Genomic DNA, 25886 nt, shown 5'->3' on the forward strand with positions numbered 1-25886 from the left:
ATGAGCATTTAGAACAACAACAAAAAAACAGGGATTATGAAGAGGTCAGCAGAGGGTCACTAAGAAAAAGTCCAACAAACTCGACTTCCTTCCTTTCTTATTTTATTTATGTATTGATTGATTGATAGGTGTGTGAAGCTGGTAGGCTGTCAGCTGGCCAGGCAGTTGGCAAATAAAACTTCCTTTATTCATTGTGGGATTGTGTATCCAAAGTACTGAATAGTAAGAGATGAACCCAACAGAGCTCCTACCTTCAAAGCTCTTCACTTTAAGAGGGAAGACAAAAGTTTGCGTTTTTATAGACAAGGTCTTGCTCTGTCATCCAGGCTGGAGTGCCTAGGTATGATCACTGATCACAGATCACAGCAACCTAGCCACCTGGGGTCATGCGATCCTCTTGACTCAGCCTTCCAAGTAGCTGGGTCCACAGGCGCATGCCACTGTGTCTGGCTAATTTTTAAATTTTTGTAGAGATGGGGGTCTCGCTGTGTTGCTCAGGCTGGTCTCAAACTGCTGGCCTTGAACAGTCCTCCCATCTCAGCTTCCCAAAGTGCTGGGATTATAGGCGTGACGCACCACACCTGACCAAAGACAAAAGTAACACAACTTTGCAATAGTTTCCATATGTGTGGAAACAGATCTTTTCTGCCTGGTTCCGAGGCTCAGTTCTTAGAATGTAATAGATCCTCAGTAAATATTGATAGATGGTGGGTGGATGGGTAGGTGGATGAGTGGGTGGACGGTTGGATGGATGGATGGATCGATGGATGGATGGATGGATGGATGGGTGAATGGGTAGGTGGGTAGGTGGATGGTTGGATGGATGGATGGATGGATGGATGGATGGATGGATGGATGGATGGATTGATTGATGGATGGATTGATGGATGGATGGGTGAATGGGTAGGTGGGTAGGTGGATGGATGGATGGATAGGTGGGTAGGTGGATGGATGGATGGATGGATGGATGGATGGATGCCCAGACAGAAACGACTGGAGAAGGCTTTCTAAATGATGAATTTAGAAGGGCAGGTGCAGGCAAATAGTCAGGAAGAGCCAGTCCAGACAAAGAATTACAAATAGCAATTACAAAGGAGTCACAAAAAGGAGTTTATTTAAGCTGTGTGAAACTTTTCAAAAAGTAATTTTGGTGGAAGTATAATCAGTACACTGGAGACAGCACATCTGTAGTAATTCTAGAAAGAAATGATGTGAACCTCAGCTGAGGCAATGGCTTGTGGGGATGAGCAGAGGAAATAGATTTCAGGGATATTACAGCACAGAAGCAACAGGGCGTGACAGCCAGTATTAGTGAGAAGGGTCCGGAAAAGTTAAATTGATATTTAAGTTCCGGCTTGGGCAGGGAGGTGGAGGAATGCCAGGCTCAGAATTAGAGAATCCAAGAGCAGGGGTATGTCTAGGGGAGAAGATGACCGCTTCAGATTGGGACAGACCCAATTTATTATGGCTTTGAGAAGTCTAGGTGAAAAGAAAGCATTCATTAGATGCTGTGGACCTGGAGCTCAGGAGAAGATCTTGGAGGTAATCGTAGACATGGAAATAAATGCCAAGGCCTGAGACAGAACCCTAAACATGCAAATGTTTAAAGGCTGAGCAGAAAGTAAAAGGAGAAAGAGAGGCAGAGAAGTAGGAACAGAAGCCAGAAAGAGTTGGCATCAGATAACATCAAGGAAGAGAATTTCACGGAAGGTGTGACCAAAAGTAGCAAGTACAGTTGAAAGGTCAGGCAAGGTAGAGGGCAAAAGTATTTCTCTGAGTTTGGCAGCCAAGAGGTCACCAGTGTTCTGTGCCAGCGTAGTTTTCAGTGGAAGGAGTGGAACAGAAACCAAAGTACAGTGGGTTGAATGGTGAATGGGAAATGAGGAAGTGAACAAGGGTGGACCACTCACCCAGTGCGGTTGGGGACCAGGCCCTGGAGAATGGGGAGACTCCATATCACTGCAAATCCTATTGTACCTTTTGATCCTAAAGTACATAGCCAGACTTCATTTCACAAGTACAGTCTATGCCAAACAGGGATTAAGAATTCCGATGGCTGAGATTCAAGCCCCAGTTTTGCAAGTTGGTTGTGTAATCTCTGCCTCAGTGATCTCATCTGTAAAATAGGGATGATGAAAATGATGCTACTTCATGGCTGGTGAGAATTTAATGAGTTGGTACATGTGAAGCACTTTGAAATGTGCTTGGAATATAGTAAGTGCCTAAAATATATTGGCTCGGCTGGGTGCAGTGGCTTACACCTGTCATCCCAGCACTTTGGGAGGTTGAGGCAGGTGGATCACTTGCACCTAGGAGATTTGAGACCAGCCTCAGCAATATGATGAAACTCCATTTCTACAAAATATATAAAACTTAGCCAGCTGTGGTGGCAGAGATGTGTAGTCCCAGCTACTTGGGAGGCTGAGGTGGGAGGACCACTTGAACCCAGGAGGCAGAGGTTGCAGTGAGTTGTGACCGTGCCACTGCACTCCAGCCTGGGTGGCACAGTGATACTCCATCTCAAAAAAAAATTACATATGTGTGTGTGTGTGTGTGTGTGTGTGTGTAGAGAGAGAGAGAGAGAGAGAGAGACTATTATTAAATACTTTTTAAGAAAAGAGGTCAAGAGAAGGAAAAACAACTTTGAGTGAAAAAGAGGCGTTAGGGAAGGTTGCTCTTGTCTTTTTTGACACCATACTCTTTTATGAATTTTATATATAAGCCCACAGATAATGTATGTTTATATTATACAATATTAGTATATTATGTATAAAATATACTATTAATAATTATACATACATAAAGAATAGTGATTATTTGCCATATATGTTGCAAATATCTTTCCCAGTTTGTGGTTTTCTTTAGGGTACTTTTTCACATGCAAAATAGTGAATGTTTACATAGTCAAAATCTTTGTTTTCTTCTTTAGTCATTATGTTAATGAGAGTTCTTCCTCTTTGAGACCAGATACTAAATTGAGTTTGCTTCCAGTTATTTTATTATTTCATGTAATATTTTAAGCCATCTGAATTTTTTTCACTGAGTGCAGTGGCTCACGCCTATAATCCTAGTGCTTTGGGACACCTAGGTGGGAGTTTACTGCCACCATGACCTCCTGGGTTCGAGCAATCCTCCCACCTCAGCCTCCCAAGTAGCTGGGATTACAGGCTAACTAGGTGTGCACCACCACACCTAGCTAATTATTGTCTTTTTAGTAGAGATGGGGTTTTGCCATGTTGGCCAGGCTAGTTTCGAACTCCTGGCCTCAAGTGACCCACCCATCTCGGCCTCCCAAAGTTCTGGGATACAGGTGAGTCACCATGCCTGGCCTGTTATTGTTATTGTTTAATCAAAATCAAATAGCCACCAGGTAGCACAGTGGGAATCTGATTTCAGACTTATTCAGACCCAAGCCCGTATTCCTGACCCCTTAGCTAGCCGGCTTGGTGCTACTGGTTGTTTAGGGGTGAATGACCATTGGCCATTACACGGTTTCTCGAGAAGAAGCCTTCTAGGAGGGCCCAAAATTCAACTTCCTTATGCCCATGGTCAGAAGAGACCATCAGGACAAGGTCTTGGGAGGGGCCCCAAGACAGCCTAGAGACCCAAAGTAAACAAAACCTTCTCAATAATGAGTCTAAGCCCTGCACAGGGGCTCACACCTGTAATCTTTGGGAGGACAAGGAAGGCAGATCACCTGAGGTCAGGAGTTCAAGACCAGCCTGGCCAACATAGTGAAACCCCATCTCTACTAAAAATACAAAAAAAAAATAGTTGGGTGTGGTGGCACACACCTATAATCCCAGCTACTTGAGAGGCCAAGGCAAGATAATGGCTTGAATCCAGGAGGTGGAGGTTGCAGTGAGCCGAGATCACGCCACTGCATTCCAGCCTGGGTGGCAGAGTAAGGCTCCATCTCCCCCCTCCCCCCAAAAAAGAGTCTCTCCCCCGAGGTCTGCACAAGTTCAAGAAAAAAGTCATCCACCTGTTCCATCCCCACCCTGGCCATCTCTGCTGTCCCGTCCCTGGCAGAAGCAGCAGTCTATTCTGAGAAACAAGGGCAGAGCATGAAAACCAAGGGAAAGAAAGGTCCCCACACACCCCTGGAGTCAGACTTGGGCTACCGGCAGGCCAGCTGCCACTTTGGCCTGTTGACTGGGGCTGCTAGACTCCTCCCCCATGCCCTCAGTAGCTGGGAGAGGAAGTCCTTTTTACTACTGGGAGAATCTGTCACTCAAACAAAGTCTTACCCAGAAATGTACATAATGAAAAGAGAAATGCAGGATGAATGTAGTTGAACCTGGGAGACCAGCCTGCTGACTGCTGTGATGGGCCCTAAATCAGGGTACAGGAGGAAGGGAATTTGCAAACCTCTCAGCTGTGGCAAGGCAGGCAATCTTTCTGAGAAGGTGACTTGGGATTACTGGCTGGGACAAGAGTTACCACTGAAATGTGAGAACAATGGTCTGATAGGCACCCAGTCTGGAAATAGCTTGGCTGGACTGACCATCTCTCAGATGAGAAGTGATTATACTGGTTGGAAAGTCTCAAGGTTGCAAGAAGGTGGGAGCTGGCTCTCTAACCCCAGAAGCTGTGGGGGCTTTGATAAAGCCCTCCCCTTGTCACCTCCCTGCCCCTCGGGCTCTGCTGCCATCTGGGCCTTTTCCCTTAGCACTGTTTATACCTTAAAGAATGAGCTCGCTGGGTGCAGCAGCCCATACCTGTAATCCTAGCACTTTGGGAGGCTGAGGTGGGAGGATCACCCGAGCCCAGGAGGTCAAGGCTGCCAAGAGCCATGATTGCACCACTGCACCCCAGCCTGGGTGACAAAGTGAGACCCTCTCTCAAAGAGACAGAGAGAGAGAGAAAGAGAGAGAGAGAGAGAGAGCGAGTGCTAAGGATTCCTATGCAATTGTCTCCTTCCCCAAGATCTTCAGAAAGAAGCAGATAGTACCTGGTTTGATATAAATGGGCTCCATGTCTGACACATATACCCATATACATACAGATACATGCACAATCCACTCACATCCACACACACCCATGTGTGCACATACACATATACTCTTTTTTTTTTTTTTTTTTTTTGAGACAGTCTAGCTCTGTTGCCAGGCTGGAGTGCAGGGGCATGATCTCGGCTGACTGCAATCTCTACCTTCTGGGTTCAAGTGATTCTCCTGCCTGAGCCTCCCAAGGAGCTGGGACTACGTGCATGCACCACCATGCCCAGCTAATTACTGTATTTTTAGTAGAGATGGGACTTCACCATGTTGGCCAGGATAGTCTCCATCTCTTGACCTCATGATCCACCCTCCTCTGCCTCCCAAAGTGCTGGGATTACAGGCATGCGCCACCGTGCCTGACCACACATACACACTCTTACATGCATACGTGTATGCATAGATACGCATACAAACTCACACCTATGCACACATATACACACTCTTTTTGTGTGTCCCTAGGGGTCAGAAGTCAGAATGTCTTCTTTAGTCATTATATTAATGAGTTCTTCCTCTTTGAGACCAGATACTAAATTGAGTTTGCGTCCAGTTATTTTATTATTTCATGTAATATTTTAAGTCATCAGAATTTAAGCCTCCACAAGCCAGCAGTTCTGGAAAACTGAAAGCTGGGGCTGAGGGAAGAGCATTCTGTTAAAGTTCATGTATTTGAGTCTTTGAGAATCTCAAGACTTCTACCCCACTCAGAGTGGAACATATGCTCCATTTGCCCTACTTTCCATTGCTTCAGAAAACAACCTGAACTTTCCAAGAGCTCCAAGTTTGATAAGCATCGTTGAAGAGTGAAGGGCCATTGAATACCCAGAAAGCATAGAAATCCAAATGGTTTCTCATAATCGGTTTCCTGGAAGCGGCCCATGGGCTTGTTCTCAGGGTAGAGGGAGCCCCAGCCACCCCCACTGGCTGCACACAGCTTGCCTAAGTGGACAGACCCCTCATCTGGATGCCAGGGTATTGTGCTTTCCTACCCAGGGCAGGTAGAGCCTGTAACTGACACTCTAGATGCTGAGAACAGCTCAACAGGACCAGGTGGGTGGGGTTGGGAGGGGCATAGGAATGTGTCCACCCAGGGATCCTGCTACTTGGAGAAGCTTAGAGGATGGCATGGAATTGTGACCTCGAGGAAGGCCACTGTTCAACATCTTTGCACCTCTGTGCCCAGCCCAGCCCTGGCATGCACTAGAGGCCCTGCATGCTTGTGCTACCCAGCTATTTAGTCTATTTATTCTGTACTGACATAGAAAGACGCTCACTCTTATAAGTGAGAAGGGCAGGTTGCCGGGCAAAGTGAACGTGTGAGTCCATGTCTGTCTGCCTGAGATGCAGGATCTGATCTGTTAGTACAGGCACCCTGAGGAAAAGGGGAGACCAGACAGACACTTTCCCCTTTGTTTGCTTCTGCTGTTTAAACATTTTTAAATGAGCATCACCAATTGCCCTGGAGGTACTTGCAGCTAATTGAGGGAGACTAATGGGTCAGCAGATGAAATAAAATACAAACAGAAAGGGATTATAGTCCATTGAGATGGCTACAGTTTCCATCTGCGCCAAACCTCTTAATTCCTTTTTCCCCAGTTTTCATTCTTTCTTCAAAGAGAAAATCATTTTCTTCCCTCCCACAAATCTGCCATCCTTTTTCTCTTTACCTCCATCTCCCCAACCAAAAAACTAAAAACGTTTATACCTGGGCACGTGGACACACATAGCACACTATCACACAGTTGTGAGAAACTGGTCATGATTTATCTTCCATTGAGGTGCTGCCCTTCGAAGATGTTATCCTCCTTCCACCCCCATTTTTGCTTGTTTGGCTTGGCTGGATTATTTATTTGCAGCAACAAATATTAAGCTAGAGCAAAATTTAGTAATCCACAATAAAACATCATTGAAACTAGGTGCAGTGGCAGGAGCCTGTGGTCCCAGCTACTTGGGGAGGCTGAGGTGGGAGGGTCCCTTGAGCTCGGGAGGTAGAGGCTGCAGTGAGCCCTGATTGTACCATTGTACTCCATTTGCCCTGGGTGACAGAGGGAGACCCTCATCTCTTAAAAAAAATCATCAAATAAGATTTTTTAACTTTGGGTGACAGTGCTGTTTACCTCCTCTGATGGTCAGGGTAGCATTTTACTCTGTTGAGCTTTCCTTGGCTTTTTTCTAAGAAAGTCAACATCTTTCAAGTCAACTTTTGGGACCAAAAAACAAGACGGGTCCTTCACCTGAATGGGAATCCCAGGCAACTCACAGTCCCTGCTTCCTTCCTGTTACTCTTTCTTTCTTTTTCTTTCCTCTTTCTTATTTCTTTCCCTCTTTCTCTTTCTTTTTCTGTCTCTCTCCTTCCTTCCTTCCATCTTCCTGTCCTTCCTCCCTCCCTTCCCCCTTCTCTCCCTCACTCCCTCCTTCCTTTCCTTCTTCTCTGTCTCTCTCTCTGTTTTCAAAATGAGTCTTGCTCTGTCACCCAGGCTGGATTGCAGTAGCACAGTTGTAGCTCATTGCAGCCTCAAACCTGGGACTGAAGCAATTCTCCTTCCTCAGTCTCCCAAAGTACTGGGATTACATGCCTGAGCCACTGCGCCCAGCTCTGCTCGTTCTAATCCCTCCTCCCTCCTTCCAGTGGATTCGTTAACTGCAAATTCATTTCATTCTGAAAATGAAATACAAATTTCTCAGCTGGGCATGATTTGGCTTCAACCTCCCCATCTGACTCTATCTCCAGCAATTTCTCTATTTTTCCATTTGCAGCTACACCAGCCCCTCCTGCCTCAAGCCTTCCCTGTTCGCTCCACCCAATCTGTCCACTTCTTCATCTTCATTTTTAAAGATAGGGTCTCACTCTTGCCCAGGCTGGAGTGCAGTGGTACAATCACAGCTCACTACACCCTTGACCTCCTGGGCTCAAGTGATCCTCCCACTTCAGCCTCCCAACTAGCTGGGGTTACAGATGCGCACCACCACACCCAGCTAATTTTTTGTATTTTTGGCAGAAACAGCCTCCCCAGTAGCTGTGCCTACAGGTGTGTGCCACCACGCCCAGCTTCCTGTCCACTTCTTGATAAGACCAGCTCTTTCTTACAGTTCCATGTTGAGCCAACAGGTCCCTTTTTCAAAGATACCTTCCCTAATCACCCTATGGGAAAAACCGCCCATCTCCTCTTAACCCCTCCACTTTCCCTACCCCATTTCATTAAACACCACCCAGATTTATCCAAAATCATCTTATTTATTTATTTGCTTGCTGACCATCTGTCTACCCCACTGGAAGATATGTTCCATGAGAGCAGAGAACTTATATATCTGATCATTGCTGATTCCAGTGTCTACAGCAGTACTGGGCACCTAGTAGGTGCTCACTAACTTTTCATTAAATGAATGACCAAATAGCTTTTCAGCTCCTAAGGGCTGCTTGCAAAGTCCCCTGTCTGGTGCCCCTCACAAAGCCCCCTGCCTGGGCACTGGGGGAGGACAGGGCTGAGTGTGTGCTGCTGTGATTGCAGACAGAGTCCTTCAAGCTGAGCGAGCCCTACAGTCAGTGCACGGAGGACGGGAGTGATGTGCCAATCAGGAACATCTACAACGCTGCCTACTCGCTCCAGGTAACAGATTGACAGGGGCACCCAGCCCTAGGTTTATGGCCTGGACCCAGGAGACAAAGTTATATCTAGGCTGGGGTGTGGCTTGGACCAGGAACTCTGGGTGAGGATCCCTGGGGTTCATCCAGAGACCTCAAGAACAAATGATGCCAGCCAGTTCCAGTCCTCTGCAGTTTGTCTGTAACCAGAGCTTAATTGATTCACTGAGGTTTGCGTGGAACTCAATGTACAGCCGAGACAGACCCACCTCCTAAATGGGCCTTGGCAGGGGAGGGACAGGAGAGAAGAGGTCTGGGAAAGACACTGGCCAAAGGGTCAACAGTGTGGCTTCCAGGCCTGCTGGTGCCCCTCACTCGATGATGGCCTTGGGCCAGCTGGGTTCCCCTCAGCAACCACAGGGAGAGGTGGGATTGGATTAGGGACTAATTTGTAGCTCACAGTCTCCTTCCAGGCAGCATACATCCGGGTTTTTCAAGAGCCTGGATAGTGTTTAAAAGTCAGGGAATTTTACAAGAAAATCTAGATTTCCAGTCCCTTGGAAAAATGAAATGATAAGGCAACATGGAGCCCATATTTCCTGCAGTGGGGGTAGCTACCCCAATAAACGAAGCAGGTGTCCTCTGGCTCCCATGGTTCTCACTACCCCTCCAGTATGTCACTTACATCACTGCCTCCTGTAGGCATTTGGTTTTTCAACACTTAAGTGAGACCATCTGTTCTGCCTTCTCTTACACTCTCGGAATAATAAATAGTAATAATTTGTTATTATGTTAATAATAAATAAACTCTTAACACATCTTCCAGTTTGAGCCCTTTGGAATTCCGGGACCGTGTCCAGCCCAGTTGGCATAAGGGGCAGGTTCATGTGGTTGGTGAAGCCTTGGGGAGACTGACCCTTGGGGCTGAGGGATGTGCAGGGAACTCCTTGGCATCCCTGTGCAAAGACATGAGTGGCATCCCCACATCTCCCCTTTCAGATCTGCCTTCATTCATGCTTCCAGACAAAGATGGTGGAGAAATGTGGGTGTGCGCAGTACAGCCAGCCTCTACCTCCCGAAGCCAACTACTGCAACTACCAGCAGCACCCCAACTGGAGTAAGTGAGACCAGCCCCAGCCTTGTGTGCCCCAGGACCAGGGTCAGGCTAGCCCCAGCAACAGGCACTCCTGGGCCCCAGCCCCATTGCCTTTTGCCTGGAGGAGTTATTGGTTGAGAGCCATTAACTAGAGTTTTACTTCTGTTCAAGCCTGGCTTGAATTGTACTTCCCAACTGACCACCTTAGTCAACTCCAGGAGGTAGGAACTGTGGATATTAGCTTTTCACAGAATAAATAACCAAGGCCCAGAAAGGCTAACTGGCTTGCCCAAGGTCACACAGCCAGAAAGGAACAGAGCCAGATCCAAACCAAGGGCGATCTGACCTTCAGTTCACATCCTTAACCACTGCACTGTCCCAACATCACAACACAATGTGTGCTTCCAGAGAGCCAGTGTTGGTAGAAAGTGGGAGGAGAGGTCATTAAAATGAGACTATAGGGCTGTCCTTGGTGACCCAGGGATACCCAGGAAGGGTCCTGTGGCTCCAAAGCTCATGCTGCCCTCTCCCTTGTCCCTCAGTGTACTGTTACTACCAACTGCATCAAGCCTTTGTCCAGGAAGAGCTGGGCTGCCAGTCTGTATGCAAAGAAGCCTGCAGGTCTGTGGACCCCAAGGGATGAGACGGGCAGCTAGGTTGGGTTGGGCCACCTATACTCACGCTGTCTCCTCCTCCCTCAGCTTTAAGGAGTGGACACTAACCACAAGCCTGGCACAATGGCCATCTGTGGTTTCAGAGGTAAGTTCTTCTGCCTACCCTTTCCCCCTCCAGCCCCCAGCCTGGAGCCTCACTGACATCCTTGCTGTGTCCTCTGGCCTGGGACATGGTCTAAGGGGAAGAGAGCTAACTTGTGGAGGCTGGGGGACAAGTTGGGGAGCCTGAGGAGGGAGGCTGGCCCTGGCCTCTCAGGCATCCTCAGGCCCACTCTTTCTCTCTCCATTGTAGAAGTGGTTGCTGCCAGTTCTCACGTGGGACCAAGGCCAGCAAATAAACAAAAAGCTCAACAAGTAAGTTTCCTCTACCCTGTTCCTCTACCTCTGCCTGCCACAGCCCCAAGCCTTCTCAGTTGCTTCAGTATGAGTATGGCCAAATCCTCTTTTTTTCTTTTTGACACGGAGTATTTCTCTGTCACCCAGGCTGGAGTGCAGTGACATGATCTCAGCTCACTGTAACCTCTACCTCCTGGGTTTCAGCAATTCTCCTGCCTCAGCCTCCCAAGTACCTGGGATTATAGTTGTGCACCATTATACCTGGCTAATTTTATATTTTTAGCAGAGATGGGGTTTCACCATATTAGCCAAGCTGGTCTTGAACTCCTGACCTCAAGTGATCCACCTGCCTCGGCCTCCCAAAGTGCTGGGATTACAGGCATGAACCACTGCACCTGGCCCACTCTCCTTTTCATTCACTCACTCATTCATTTCCTCAAAGCTGGGAATGGTGAAGTCACACCTGTGAATCATGTCATGTGAACTCACATTTATCTAAGCCATCACCGTCTCCCTCATGCCCACTGCTGGGCCTGTCTGCTGTGAGAGCCAATCTGGATTCCAACATTCATAGAGCACCCCCTAGGTGCCAGGTGCTGTGTGAGGTGCTAGGGGAACCAGGACCATCAAGCAAACATGGTCTCTGCCCACCAAAGTACTTGCACTCTAATGATAAAACAGACTTTGACTAAGCAGTTGCAAACCATTAAACCAAGTGCCGTAAGCTGATGACTGATTCTTGGGCCAAACCTGGCTCATGAAAGCAACCCATTATTTCAAGCTTTTCCTGAAAGTTCAAAAGTTCTGGCAAGAGCGACCCTCCATTGTTCTGTAGCACTGAACAGCTGAGTAATACCTGCTCCTTTGGATGGTCCAGTTCACCATCATCCTATCAAGAAGCAGTTTAAGTGCAATGGTTAAAAGCATGGACTTTGAAGCCAGATCTAAATGAGTTGGAGTGCTGGCTCAGCCAATTATTAACAGTGTAGTCTTGGGCAAGTTGCTTAAACAATCTGCATCTCAGTTTTCACATCTGTGAAATGAGGATGATGAAAATGTACATACCTGCCTCAGAGGGCTGTTGGGAGAATTCAGTGAGTTAATTCACATAAAGTTCTTACAACAGTGCTTGGCAACACAGGAAGTCCCCCATAAATGCTCATTGCCATTATGCCTATTATCATAATACCTTATACTCAACTAACCTGCTCGTGTATATTACCTGTACATACTTGAGATTGCAATCAAACAATTACAAATGTCCATGTTTAATGAAGAACAGGGTGCAATGACAATATGGCTGGGTGGACTTAGTCTGGAAGTTAGGAAACAGTTCTTGAGTGAATGAATGACCTGAGGACCAGATCCAGGCTGGAGATATACTCTGGGGTGTAGACCAAGCCCTTATGGGCCAGGTTCCAATACCCCCAAGGAGCTCAGCGCCTTGGCTGTGCTGCAAGCTTGGGCAGGAGGGAGACAGCCAGGCTAAGGACTGGTGATCTGGTAAGATGCCAAGACTCTTGATTCACCTATTGGAATTTTGCAGGACAGACTTGGCCAAACTCTTGATATTCTACAAAGACCTGAACCAGAGATCCATCATGGAGAGCCCAGCCAACAGTGTGAGTAGAGTGGCTTCCTTCCAGGACGTATCCTGGGCCTACAGAGTGCCCATCTGCCTGGCCTTGGGGAGCAGAGGCAGGGTAGGGGGTTCTAGCCTGCTGTAGGAGGGCTGCTTAGGCCAGCCAGGTCTCAGGTCAGAATGTGCAGGGTAAGAGGAGACAGGAAGCTTGCCTGCTTCTTCCCCCCGGCCTGTGCAGGGTCAGGGCTGGCCCGTGGCTCCCTTGTAATCGGGGTCCCTGTGTGAGGCCAACCTGGGGGAAGGCCCCTCTTGATGGTGTGTCTTGGCCTTCCTTGCAGATTGAGATGCTTCTGTCCAACTTTGGTGGCCAGCTGGGCCTGTGGATGAGCTGCTCTGTTGTCTGCGTCATCGAGATTATTGAGGTCTTCTTCATCGACTTCTTCTCCATCATTGCCCGCCGCCAGTGGCAGAAAGCCAAGGAGTGGTGGGCCCGGAAGCAGGCTCCCTGCTGTCCAGAAGCTCCCCGCAGCCCGCAGGGCCAGGACAATCCAGCCCTGGATATAGACAATGACCTACCCACTTTCAACTCTGCTTTGCACCTTCCTCCAGCCCTAGGAACCCAAGTGCCCGGCACACCGCCCCCCAAATACAATACCTTGCGCTTGGAGAGGGCATTTTCCAACCAGCTCACAGATACCCAGATGCTGGATGAGCTCTGAGGCAGGATTGAGAAGACAGATCTAGTTAGGACCACCAGCCAGGGTCTAAGGGTATGGACTGGGTCCGGATCCCCCTAGATACACAGGGAACCCTCTGCCCCACTCTGGGCTTTTCAGAGACTCCAACCAAAGAGCCTGCTTTAAACCACAAGCTGGGGCCTGGGCATGTGCAGGAGGACCCATCTGGCACGGCGCAGCAACACTCACAACTGTCCAGGCTGAGATAAATCCCAGGACCTGACCTCTCAGCACATCACTAGCGACTGGGGGCCGAGGCAGTGGTGCTCGCCCGAGCGAAGTCCAGAGTGAGGACTGATGCAGCTCTCCATGGGTCTTGAGAAGGAAGGACTGTTCCAAAGTTCCAGGCTGAGGGTTTCACCCACACTGACAGCCTAGGCTAGAGCCCAAGGATATTGAGTATCAAGGCTGGACAGCTACTGCCAGATGCCAAAGAGAGGAGAAAGTGCCAGCCCCGACGCTGGAGCCATTTGTGAATAAACTGTTCTTAGTCATTGACACTGGGGAAAGGTGGCCTCCATGCCCTCAGGATGCAGAGAACTGGCCCAGGGCCCCTGCAGTGTTTGTGGGAATCAGGGTGCAGTGGTGGAGGTCTGGGACTCTGTCAGGGTGTCCTCACTTTGGGGCAGCGGTGGGCCCAGGAGATGGATATGATTATCCCAATTTGCGGATAAAGAAACTGAGGCACAGAAAGATTAAGTTACTTGCCCAAGATGACACAGTGAGGAGGCAGTAGAGCTAGGATTTGAACCCAGACAATCTGACTCCACGATTTTGCATCCAATTCATGTCTGTACTTTATAAACGGCGAGGCTCGTGTCACTTTAGATGGGAAGAGGGATAACACAGTAAGCCATGCTCTGGGCAGCTGTTCCAAGACAGAGCTGACCCCCCCCCATCACAATGGCCTGTCCCTCACAAACAAGCCAGCTGCCGCAGATGACCCACTTCATACCACATTCATGTCTTCCCACCTGAAAGTGGCTAACAGGTATTAAATCCCTGGTTGGCATTTAAAGCCAACCCAAGAACAGAGCGTTAGGTACTGTTTTAAGCACCTAGATAGGTTAGCACAGGGGACTGCAAATGATGTTCTGCAAACCCAATTTTGTTTTTAACCATGAACTAAGAATTTTATTTTATTTTATTTTATTTTATTTTATTTTATTTTATTTTATTTTATTTTATACTTTTTGTAGAAATAGGATCTCATTATGTTGCCCAGACTGTTCTTGAACTCCTGGCCTCATATGATCTTCCCACCTCAGCTGCTAATCCTGGCACTTTGGGAGGCCAGGGCGGGCAGATTGCTTGAGCTCAGGAATTTAAGACCAGCCTGGGCAACATGGCAAAAAATGTGCTGGGATTATAGGCACAAGCCACTGTGCCCAGCCAATAATTTTTATATTTGCTTTTAAATAGCAAAAGAAGAAGATTCTGTTACTCATATGAGATTCCAATGCGAGTGTCTATAAATAAAGTTTTCTTGCTTCACAGCCACACCCATTTGTTCAAGTTTTGTTCATGCCCATTCATGTGCTGCAGTGGCAGAAGTTGAGTAGCTACAGTCCAGACCTACAAAACCAGCAAAGCCTAAAGTATTTTCCCTCTGGCCCTTTACAGAAAATTGTGCTGACCCTTGGATGAGCACATTCAATGGGTATGATTACCCCATTTTGTGGATGGAGAAACTGAGGCATGAAAGATTAAGTTACTTGCGCCAGGAGACATAGCCAGGAGGTTGCAGAGCTGGGATTTGACCCCAGACAGTCTGACTCCAGAACTGGTGCCTTTTATCAGCCAGTCTGGTCTTTTTCAGCCAATCTGGTCTTTACCTTTTAAGGGTGGGGCTGATGTCATTTTGGGTGGGAAGAGCGAGAGGCTAAATACCCTGGCTCTAGGGCTGAAAGAAGTCCTTCATCCACAGGTAGAGAAGGTCCACACTTTAGGACTAATCCCTTCAGGAGAATGGCTGCTAGTAAAGGCAAGAATCTTGGTAAAAGAAAGGGGCCGTAGGGACCCTCTCTGTACCTTGGGACCCCTGGTCCGATTCGACCCCAGTCCTGTGGCTAGAGTAAGCCTCTGCCCTACGTGGTGTTTCCACCAGCTCTCACAGGGCAGAGCATTGCCAGGAGGCATGCCAGCCAGCAAGGAGGAGGTCATGGTCACCCCAGACTGGAGGGAGCTCCCCTGGGAAGTGGGCTCAGGAGCCAGGCCAATGCAGGCGAGGATTGGGCTACAGAGGCTGTGAACCTGGCTTCCATCCATGCTGGGCTCTGGTGGCTGCAGCCAGTGCTGACAGGGAACTTGCAGCCTACCTGGGCACGGTGCAGACAGGAGCTTCCTCCTCCTCCCCCATGGTGGGGACAGGAGGTGCCCTCAGATTCGTGGAATTGGCCAGCTGCTGCCTGATGGAGGAACACTTCTAGTGAGGCTTGTCAAAGGCAAGGCCAGGGTAATCCAAAGCCAGCAGCTGCTCAACTCTCCCCAAGCCTATGGGCATGTGCACATTCTGCAGGCTCCAGACGTCTCCATTCCTGTTGGCTCTTGCAGTGCCCAGCATTGCCTTCTCTCCTTCCCCACTCACCCTTCTAGGCCAGCTGCAAATGTCACACCTCTGTAAAGTTTTCCCTGACCCCTTTCTCTTGCCCCAAGAAGTTAGAGCTTCCACCATTATGCAACTTTCACCCTTGGTATCTATATATTTATGAAACAGGCAGGGTCTTGCCTCTGTCGCCCAGGCTAGAGTGCAGTGGCATGATCATAGCTGCAGCCTTGACCTCCTGGGCGCAAGCGATCCTCCTGCTTCAGCCTCCTGAATAGCTGGGACTACAGGCACATGTCACTACCCATGGCTCATATTTACATTTTTTAAGTTCTATGCTGTCCAGGCTGGTCTTGACCTTCTGGACTTTAAGCAATCATAGCTCACTGCAGCATCAATCTCCTGGGCTAAAGCAATCATCCTGCCTCAGCTTCCCAAGTAGCTGTAACTACAGAAGCACACCATTGTGCCTGGCTAATTTTTTTTTTATTTTTTGTAGAGATGGGTTCCTGTTATGTTGCCCAGGCTAATCTCAAACTCCTGGCCTCAAGCTGTCCTCTTGTGTCAGCCTCCCAAATTACTGGGATTACAGGATGAGCCACAATGCCTGGCCCTGTATGTAATATTTTACATACAGGAGCTGTGTCTTATCTCTTTGTCCCAAGATGGGGATGGGACAGAGTAAGTGTGGCATTTAGGAAAAGTTTGTGGAGCTCAAAAAAACAGTAACAATACTAACAATAGCTAATATGCATTGAGCGCTTACAGTTTGCCAGGGGTCCTGCTAACTACTTCACACACATCAACTTGTGTAGTTCCAACAGCTCAGGAACTCATAAAGAAATAAATGGAGGCTGGATGTGGTGGCTTACGCCTGTAATCCCAGCACTTTGGGAGGCCAGGACTGGCAGATTGCTTGAGTTTGGGAAATCAAGACAAACCTGGGAAACATGGCAAAACCCCATCTCTACAAAAAACTACCCTAAATCCATAAAAATAAAAATAAAAAATTTAAAGGAATGAACTACTGACGTATGAATGAACCTTGAAAGCATCACGCTAAGTGAACAAAGCCAGCAGACACCACAGGTCATACATGGTCCCATTCCATCTATATGAAATACTCAGAATGGATAAATTCAGAGACAGAAAGCAGATTGTGGGGGGCAGAAATGGAGAGTGACTGCTTAATGGATACGGAGTCTCCTCTGGGGATAATGAAAAGGCTTTGGAACTAGTTAGAGGTGGTGGTTTCATGGCATAGAGGACATAATAAATGGTGCTGAACTGTGCAGTTTGAGTTATGTGGGGGCCAGGCGCAGTGGCTCACGCCTGTAATCCAGCACTTTGGGAGGCCGAGGTGAGTGGATCATGAGGTCAAGAGATCGAGACCATCCTGGTCAACATGGTGAAACTCTGTCTCTACTAAAAATACAAGATATTAGCTGGGCATGGTGGCAAGTGCCTGTAATCCCAGCTACTCAGGAGGCTGAGGTAGGAGAATTGCCTGAACCCAGGAGGCAGAGGTTGCGGTGAGCCGAGATCGCGACATTGCACTCCAGCCTGGGTAACAAGAGCGAAACTCCGTCTAAAAAAAAAAAAAAGAGTTATGTGGCCAGGCATGGTGGTTCACACCTGTAATCCCAGCACTTTGGGAAGGCGAGGCAGGTGGATCACCTGAGGTAAAGAGTTCAAGACCAGCCTGGTCAACATGGTGTAACCCCGTCTCTACTAAAAATACAAAAAATTAGCCAGGCATGATAGTGGATGCCTGTAATCCCAGCTACACAGGAGACTGAGGCAGAAGAATCTCTTGAACCTGGGAGGTGGAGGTTGCAGTGAGCCAAGATTATGCCACTGTACTCCGGCCTGAGCAACAAGAGTAAAACACTGTCTCAAAAAAAAGTTATATGATTAAAAAATAAAAAATCCCAAAACTAAGTTTATTTAAATGAAAAGAACAAGTTGACCTAATAAAAATTAATAAGTGAAACTATAAAGAAAAGCAAAAAGTACTAAGCTTAGAAGTTAGAAGAGCAGAAACTTCTGGCCTGAGGCTGAAGGAGTGGATTAGAAAGTAGATGTGACTAGACATACACAGTGCATTTGGAAAACTGGGTAGCAAGGAGCTATTTCTCACCTTAAGTGGCAGTAGAAACCCAAGTGTTTGCTTTTTTTTTTTTTTTTTTTAATAGAGTCCACTCTAATAGCCAGGGTAGAGTGTGTACAGTGTGATCATGGCTCACTGCAGCCTTGACTTCCCAGACTCAGGTGATCATCCCATCTCAGCCTCCCATGCAGCTGGGACAACAGGCATTCATCACCATACTCTACTAATTTTTGGTAGAGATGGGGTTTCATCATGTTACCTAGGCTGGTCTTGAACTCCTGGGACCAAGTGATCCACCTGCCTTAGCCTCCCAAGGTGCTGGGATTACAGGCGTGAGCCACCACACTGGCTAGCTTTCCTATTTTTTAAAAAATACATATGTCTTTTATGCATTCTTCTATAGTGCATGATTTTGCACCATTGTTTTGAAAATCTCAGGCCAGACACAGTGGCTCATGACTGTAGTCCCAGCACTTGGGAGACTAAGACGGGAGGACCACTTGAGCCCAAGAGTTTGAGGCCAGCCTGGGCAACATAGCAAGACCTCATCTTTACAAATAAAACATAGCTAGACAAGGTGGCCTGTAGTTGTAGCTACTGGGGGAGACTGAGGTGGGAGGATCACCTGAGCCCAGAATTTTGTGGCTACAGTGAGTATGGTCACACCACTGCACTCCAGCATGGGTGATGAAGCAAAACCTTGTCTTAAAAAAAATCTTAAAAAATAAAGAAAGTGATGAGTCGGTGTTAACACAAGTGTTGCATGGATGTCCACGAAACATCCTAAAAGCAACCTAGCATTCAAGGGAATGTTCCCAAGGTGCAAATATCTTTCTGGCTCTGTCCCCTTCTCCACTGAGGCATCCCCAGGAAATAATCAGTCTCCTCCAGGCCCACTTCTGGCTCATGCAGCCACTGCTACCTCCTAGGAAACAGAGGAACTGTTTTAGCTTCTTGTCTACCAGGGCAGGACCAGCCCAGGATGGAGAAGGGGCCTGGATCAGCAGGATTCCTGAGACATGTGCTCTAATTGCAGGCTGCAGACTGAAGGGGCCCCATTGTGCCCAGCTGGAAGCTGGAAGGAGCAGCAGGAGGAGATGAATCAGAACTGATTGTTAAAATGCTCCTTCACCCTCCTCCAGGGACATTCCCAGTGGAATCTTCCCAGCCTCGTGTGCTCATATCTCTGGCCAGATGGGCAGGTGTTTGTCTGACAAACTCTGTTGTTCAACAGCTCTCTTTGTTAAATGATTGCATATACTCAGGGATCTGACAGTTGTCTTTTGTTCTTTTTAAATAACAATATTATTATTGTTATTATTTGAGACAGGGTCTTACTCTGCCACCCACGCTGGAGTGCAGTGTCGCCAACATAGCTTACTGCAGCCTTGACCTCCCCAGCTCAATTGATCCTTCACCTCAGCCTCCCAAGTCGCTGGGACTACAGGCAAGTATGTAGTCATTTGCCACACCTGGCTAATTTTTGTATTTTTTACAGAGATGGGGGTCTTACCATGTTGTCCAGGCTGGTCTTGAATTCCTGGACTCAAGGGATCCACCTGCCTCAGCCTCCCAAAGTGCTGGGATTACAGGCATGAGCCGCCATGCCTGGTAATAACATTAAAAATACATTTTTATTTGTAGTTATACAAAAGTAATAAGTAATGTGTTTGGAATCTTGTCTGTGAGTGGTAAAAGCCTAAATTACATTTAATTTTAAGAAAGTAAGTACATACTGGCTCATATAAGTGAAAAGTCTATGTGTTTCTGCTTCAGGTATGGCTGGATCCAGGAATTCAGAAGATGAGATCTGAACTCTCAGTTCCCTCTCTCATCTGTCTTCCCTTATGTTAGCTCCATTCTCAGACATACTTGCTATACAGTCTCAAGATGCGTGCTACAAACCTAGACATGCGTACTGTCTCTTAGCACCCCCCACCCAAAGAAAGAGAACTTCTCTCATAACTATTTCAAAACCCCAAATTATCAAATGGGCTTGCATTGGACATACTTAGGTCATGGGGATTTTCTTGAACTAATCACTGTGGCCAAAGTAATGAAACATTGTGGTTTGCCAGGCCTGGATTTTGTGTGTGTTTCTGAATTGAGAGAGCAGCCCTCCCCCTAAAAGTCACATTAAAAGAGGAGGGTAAGGAATGATTGCTCAAAAGCCACCAGGGTTTAGCACAACAATAGATACTCATTCCACACTATACAAAATTGAACATTTTCAGAAAAGCACAAAGAAGAAAATAAAGACCAGCCATTACTCCAATAACAGGCTTCCAGGAGATACCATCTGGGCTCTATTTTTGTATATGGGGGAACTCAAGCCAGCTCAGAGGATTTCCCAGCCTGGCAACATGAAAGAGATTCAAGTACAAACATGAGAAAGAGAAGAAAAGCAAAGAGAGATAGTGATGATGGCTATCCACGGGGTTGCCTGCCAACCTCCTGCAGTCAGTCAGTCCCCAGATCCCTGCCAGCCTCAGAACACACTTCTGCCTCCTCAACACCTCCAGCCTCTCAGTCATCTGACATTAACTTATTCATCCATTATCCATCCATCCATTCATCCATTCATCCACTTATTCATCCATTCACATATCCATCTATTCATCCATTCATTCACAAGCCATCCATCCATTCATCCATCCATCCACATATCCATCCATCTACTCATTCATTCACATATCTGTCCATCCATTCACTCATCAATCCATCCATTCATTCATCCAGTCATCCTTTTACTTATCAGTTCATCCATCCATTCATCCATCCATCTATTCACATGTCTATCCATCCATTCTACTACTCATCTATCCCATAATTATTTTTTTACATGTGATCTTAGCCAAAAGGCCAATAAGCGATCCATAATTATTTTTTAAGCCCTGAAGTCAGACTAGCTGGTTCAAATCCAAGTCCTAGTACTTATTAGCTGTATGACTCTGGGCTAGTTTCTTAACTAATCTCTTCTTCAGTTTTCTCATCTGTCAAAGCAGAGGGTGGGGGAAGGTAATGAAAGTTTTTACTGCCTAAGTTTATTTTGAGGACAAAATGAGATAAGGTTAATACTGAGTGCTTGGTTAATACCGAGCGTCTGCCTCATGAAAGATCCTCAGCAGAATTTTCTAGGGTTGGCTTTTTGTTGTTTTTATAACATTAGGTATTTACCATGCATCAGACATTAGTAAGGCCGCCTACAGGCAGCTGAATGGGCTAAGGTTGGGTAAGCACTGCCAACTACAGTTTTTTTCCTCTGCTGCCCTAGAGGCAGATGCTGGCTACAAAGAACAGTTAGGACCAGGGAAATGTCCTCTGGTATCTTCTGGGTTTTAAAGCTGTTATATCTTAAACTTTAAAATAAGAATAATAAACACAACTCAGGCTTTGCAACTCCCGAAGATCCTCAAGGGAGTTGTCTGGGTCTATTACTGACTTAAACTTTCTGGTTTAAGGCTGGGCACCTGAAAAATGACCAAACTGGACATCTAAGGAGCTCCCACCTTCATGCGGATCTGGGGAGTGGGGCAGGCAAATGCCAGCCCACCCTCAATGGACAGTTTATGGAAATTGATGGCCTTACAGAATATCCTGGGAGTCAAGGGGGTGTCCTCATCACATCCTCCCTTGGGGCAGAGATGTTGAAAAAGAGAGGAGGATTTAGGAGAGGTCACTGGCTGGTTCTTCAGTTGGAAAACTGGATTTGGCTTTCTGGGCCATGACTTGAGATCTTAGAATAATGTTCTTGGCCTCGGCGAGTGATGGATGCAGCTCATGAAATAAAGAGACACTATGATGGCCATGGGCCAGCCAGCATGCACCAGGGACTTTACACTGAGTATGAAAGGAGGGAGAGAAAAGGGACAGGATCAGAGCTTAGCATGGGGCCTGAGTCCAGGGTGAGCCAATGGCTAGAGGAGGGCTCAGTGCAGTCAGGATCAGGGATCAATCTGTGGTCAGGATCAGGGTTACACATGAATGAGAGCCAGGCTCAGTCCATGTACAAGTCTCCAGTCCTGATGGTCCTGCCTCACTATCAGGCTTCGGGTGGAGGCTGCAGGCTACCTCCTTGCCCGCAGGCTTCCTTGAGGTGACCTTGACATTTCGCAGACTGTCTCTGCCACTTCCACTGCACTATTTACAGCTTTCCCCCTTTGAAGCCCCCAACACCAACATACCACCTCTGTCACCCTCCAACACCACCCACCATCATCCACCCTCCAACACCACACACCATCCTGTTTACATCCCCGAAGACTTCAGCCCCTGCTACCCTGTCTGCTCCTTGCATTTACGGTTTTTTGTTTTGTTTTGTTTTTGTTTTTTAAAGAGATGGAGTCTTGTTCTGTGGCCCAGGCTGGAGTGCAGTAGCACCATCAGAGCTCACTGCAGCCCCAAACTCCTTGGGCTCAAGCGATTCTCCTGCCTCAGCTTTCTGAGTAGCTGGAACTACAGGCATGGACCACCATGCCCGCCTAATTAAAAAAAATTTTTTTTTTAATTTTTTGTAGAAATGGGGTCTCACTGTGTTGCCAGGCTGGTCTTGAACTCCTGGCCTCAAGTGATCCTCCTGTCTTGGCCTCCCAAAGCTCTGGGATTATGAATCTGAGCCACCGCACCCAGCCTTATTTGTGCTTTTTCAGGTGGGGCAGACACCCCAGCTCACACTGCCTTTGGTAAACAGTAGGGGAGGGGGTTACGGTGACTCACTTAAATGAACCATCTAGATGCATCCAGCTTTAAGGGCAGATGGACCCGATGTTCAGTCACCAGGGCCCCATCCATCACCCTCCCCGATTCCATTCATCTCCTTGCCTTTCTTCTGAGATCACTTCCTTCCACAGGATGCAAAGATGGCCTTTGACAACCATTCACCCTGCTAAGCCTCTACTGCTTTTCCAGTTCATTCATATCAAAGAAAATGAGGTCCTCCTTCGGCCTGCATTCATATATCAAACCCAGCAAGGGATTTTGATTGGTCCTATTTGGGTCACATGCCCAGCTCTGAACCAATCACAGTGGTCCGAGGATGACACACTTATTGGCCATGTCTGAGTCACAAGCCCATCCTGAATAAGGGTGAGTTCCCCCACACCACGTGTATTCCCCAAAGAGCAGTGGCAGAGCAAACAAGCCTAGGTCCTCATCTTGAGCAAACTGTACTTGAACGCTGAATGACCCACTCAATCAGGAGACCTCACAATTCTTTGAGTTCCTCAACTCTAATAACTTTCCTCTTCAGTCCTTGGTAGCCACACAGTCCCAAGCTACACCTTTTATATGGAATACCTCCCAACCCTCCCCTTTTTTTTCTTCTTCTTTTTGAGAGGGGGTTTCTCTCTGTCATCCAGGCTGGAGTGCAGTGGCACAATCTCGGTTCACCACAACCTCTACCTCCTGGATTCAAAGAATTCTCCTGCCTCAGCCTTTGGAGTAGTTGGGATTACAGGCTCCCACTACCATGCCCAACTAATCTTTTTGTACTTTTAGTAGAGGAGGGGTTTCACCATGTTGGTCAAGCTGATCTTGAACTCCTGACCTCAAGTGATCTGCCAGCCTTGGCCTCCCAAAGTACTCAAATTACAGGCCTGAGCCACCACATCTGCCCCGCTCCCCCACTTTTCCTACTCTTGTTCTCTACCCTCGTTCTTGACCCTATTGGAATCTTCAGACCCCCTCAGCCTTCCCTAAATTCCCAGCTCATCTGCTCTCTCCTTCATCTTTTTTCTTTTGTTGTTGTTGTTCTTTTTTTTATTATTCTACTTTAAGTTCTGGGGTACACGTGCAGATTGTGCAGGATTGTTACATAGGTATACACATGCCATGGCGGTTTGCTGCATCCTTTCCCCACCCCACTCCATCACCTACATTAGGTATTTCTCCTAATGTTATCCCTCCCCAATCTCCCCACCCCCTGCTACCCCTCCCCTAACCCCTTCACCCCCAACAGGCCCCAATGTGTGATGTTCTCCTCCTTTTGGATTTCTGTTCTTGTGTCAGTTTGCTGAGAATGATGGTTTCCAGCTTCATCCATGTCCCTGCAAAGGACATGAACTCATCCTTTTTATGGCTGCATAATATTCCATGGTGTACATGTGCCACATTTTCATTATCCAGTCTATCATTGATGGGCATTTAGGTTGGTTCCCTCTTTGCTATTGTAAACAGTGCTGCAGTTAACATACATGTGCATGTGTCTTTATAATAGAACTATTTATAACCCTTTAGGTATATACCCAGTAATGAGATTGCTGGGTCAAATGGAATTTCTATTTCTAGATCCTTGAGGAATCGCCACACTGTCTTCCACAATGGTTGAACTAATGTACACTCCAACCGACTGTGTAAAAGTGTTCCTATTTCTCCACATCCTCTTCAGCATCTGTTGTCTCCAGATTTTTAAATGACTGCCATTCTAACTGGTACATTTGATGGTATCTCAAATGTGGTTTGGATTTGCATTTCTCTAATGACCAGTGATGATGAGCATTTTTTTCATATGTTTGTTGGTGGCATACTTTTCTTTTGAAAAGTGTCTGTTTATATCCTTCGCCTACTTTTTGATGGGGTTGTTTGTTGTAAATTTGTTTAAGTTCTTTGTAGATTCTGGATATTAGACCTTTGTCAGACGGGTAGCTTGCAACAATTTTTTCCCATTCTGTTGGTTGCCGGTTCACTCTTATGATTGTTTATTTTGCTGTGCAGAAGCACTTAAGTTTAATTAGATCCTGTTTAGGTATTTTGGCTTTTGTTGCCGTTGCTTTTGGTGTTTTAGTCATGAAGTCCTTGCCTATGCCTATGTCCTGAATGGTATTTTGCCTAGGTTTTCTTCTAGGGTTTTTATGGTTTTAAGTCTTATGTTTAAATCTTTAATCCATCTGGGTTTGATATATGAATGCAGGCTGAAGGAAACTCTCATCCTTCATCTTCTTTCTGTAGGAGACCTCAAAGTCAAACACTTCAGCCATGCATTCAACACCTCCCTACCTTTTCACCCTGGCAACCCTGGAACAGTGCAAATGGGAGTTTCTCTTTTCTGGCTAGTGTGCTCATAAGCCCTGATGGGGAAAAATCATGTAATTATATCAGTTGATCAGTTACACATTTACGGTCACAGCAGTTACTTAGCATGATGCTTCTCAAACTTTGATCTGCATATTAACCATTAGGGATCCAGTTGAAAATACAGACTGATCTGTCAGGTCTGGAATGAGGTGTGCAGTTCTAAATGGCTCTCAGGTGAGGCAGAAGCTTTTGGTCATTGGCCAGGGGCAGTGGCTCATGCTTGTAATTCCAGCACTTTGGGAGGCAGAGGCAGGTGGATCACCTGAGATCAGGAGTTCAAGACCAGCCTGGCCAATATGGCAAACCCCCATCTCTACTAAAAACACAAAAATTAGCTGGGCATGGTGGCTGGTGCCTGTAATCCCAGCTACTCAAGAGGCTGAGGCAGGAGAATCTCTTGAACCCAGGAGGCGGAGGTTGCAGTAAGCCAAGATGGCACCATTGCACTCCAGCTTGGGCAACAGAGTGAGATTCCATCTCAACCAAAAAAAAAAAAGGAAGAGGCCACATACTATATGATTTTAATTATATGACGGTGGGGAGGAAGGGATGAATACACTGAACAGAGAAGGATTTTTAGGGCAGTGGAGTTGCTCCATATGACACCATAATGATGGACATATGTCATTAAACATTTGTTTATTTATTTATTTATTTATTTTGAGATGGAGTTTCATTCTGTTCCCCAGGCTGAAGTACAATGGTACGATCTTGACTCACTGCAACCTCCGCCTCCTGGGTTGAAGCAATTCACCTGTCTCAGCCTCCCAAGTAGCTGGGACTACATGGTCACAGACCACTATGCCTGACTAATTTTTGTATTTTTAGTAGAGACGAGGTTTCACCATATTGGTCAGGCTGGTCTTGAACTCCTGACCTCAGATGATTCACCCACCTCTGTCTCCCACAGTGCTGGGATCGCAGGCATGAGCTACCACGCCAGGTTGTCATTATATATTTGACCAAACCCATAGGATGTGTAACACCAAAAATGAACCGTAATGTAAGTTATGAACTTGGGTGATCATGATGTCAATGTAGGTCTGTCAGCTGCAACTAATGTACTACTCTAGTAGGGGATGCTGATAGTGGGGAAGACTATGCATGGAGGAGAAGAGCCATGGAAAATATTTGTGTTAATACTTTCCTCTC

At 47.0% G+C, this 25886-nt stretch overlaps 1 protein-coding gene across 1 annotated transcript in view; it reads left to right on the forward strand.

Annotated features, from left to right (window-relative positions):
• Positions 1-14508, forward strand: part of SCNN1G (sodium channel epithelial 1 subunit gamma) — a 31694-nt gene extending 17186 nt beyond the window's left edge. Inside the window, exons 7-13 of the mRNA XM_003734422.6 lie at positions 8510-8608; positions 9583-9700; positions 10222-10300; positions 10381-10438; positions 10646-10707; positions 12236-12311; positions 12610-14508. Of these exons, the coding sequence (XP_003734470.2) occupies positions 8510-8608; positions 9583-9700; positions 10222-10300; positions 10381-10438; positions 10646-10707; positions 12236-12311; positions 12610-12990 (873 nt within the window). The 3' untranslated portion in view covers positions 12991-14508. The remainder of the gene's footprint in view (positions 1-8509; positions 8609-9582; positions 9701-10221; positions 10301-10380; positions 10439-10645; positions 10708-12235; positions 12312-12609) is intronic.
• Positions 14509-25886: the final 11378 nt, after the last annotated feature.

This window comes from Callithrix jacchus, chromosome 12 (assembly GCF_049354715.1).
Source record: "Callithrix jacchus isolate 240 chromosome 12, calJac240_pri, whole genome shotgun sequence".
NCBI lineage: Eukaryota > Metazoa > Chordata > Mammalia > Primates > Cebidae > Callithrix > Callithrix jacchus.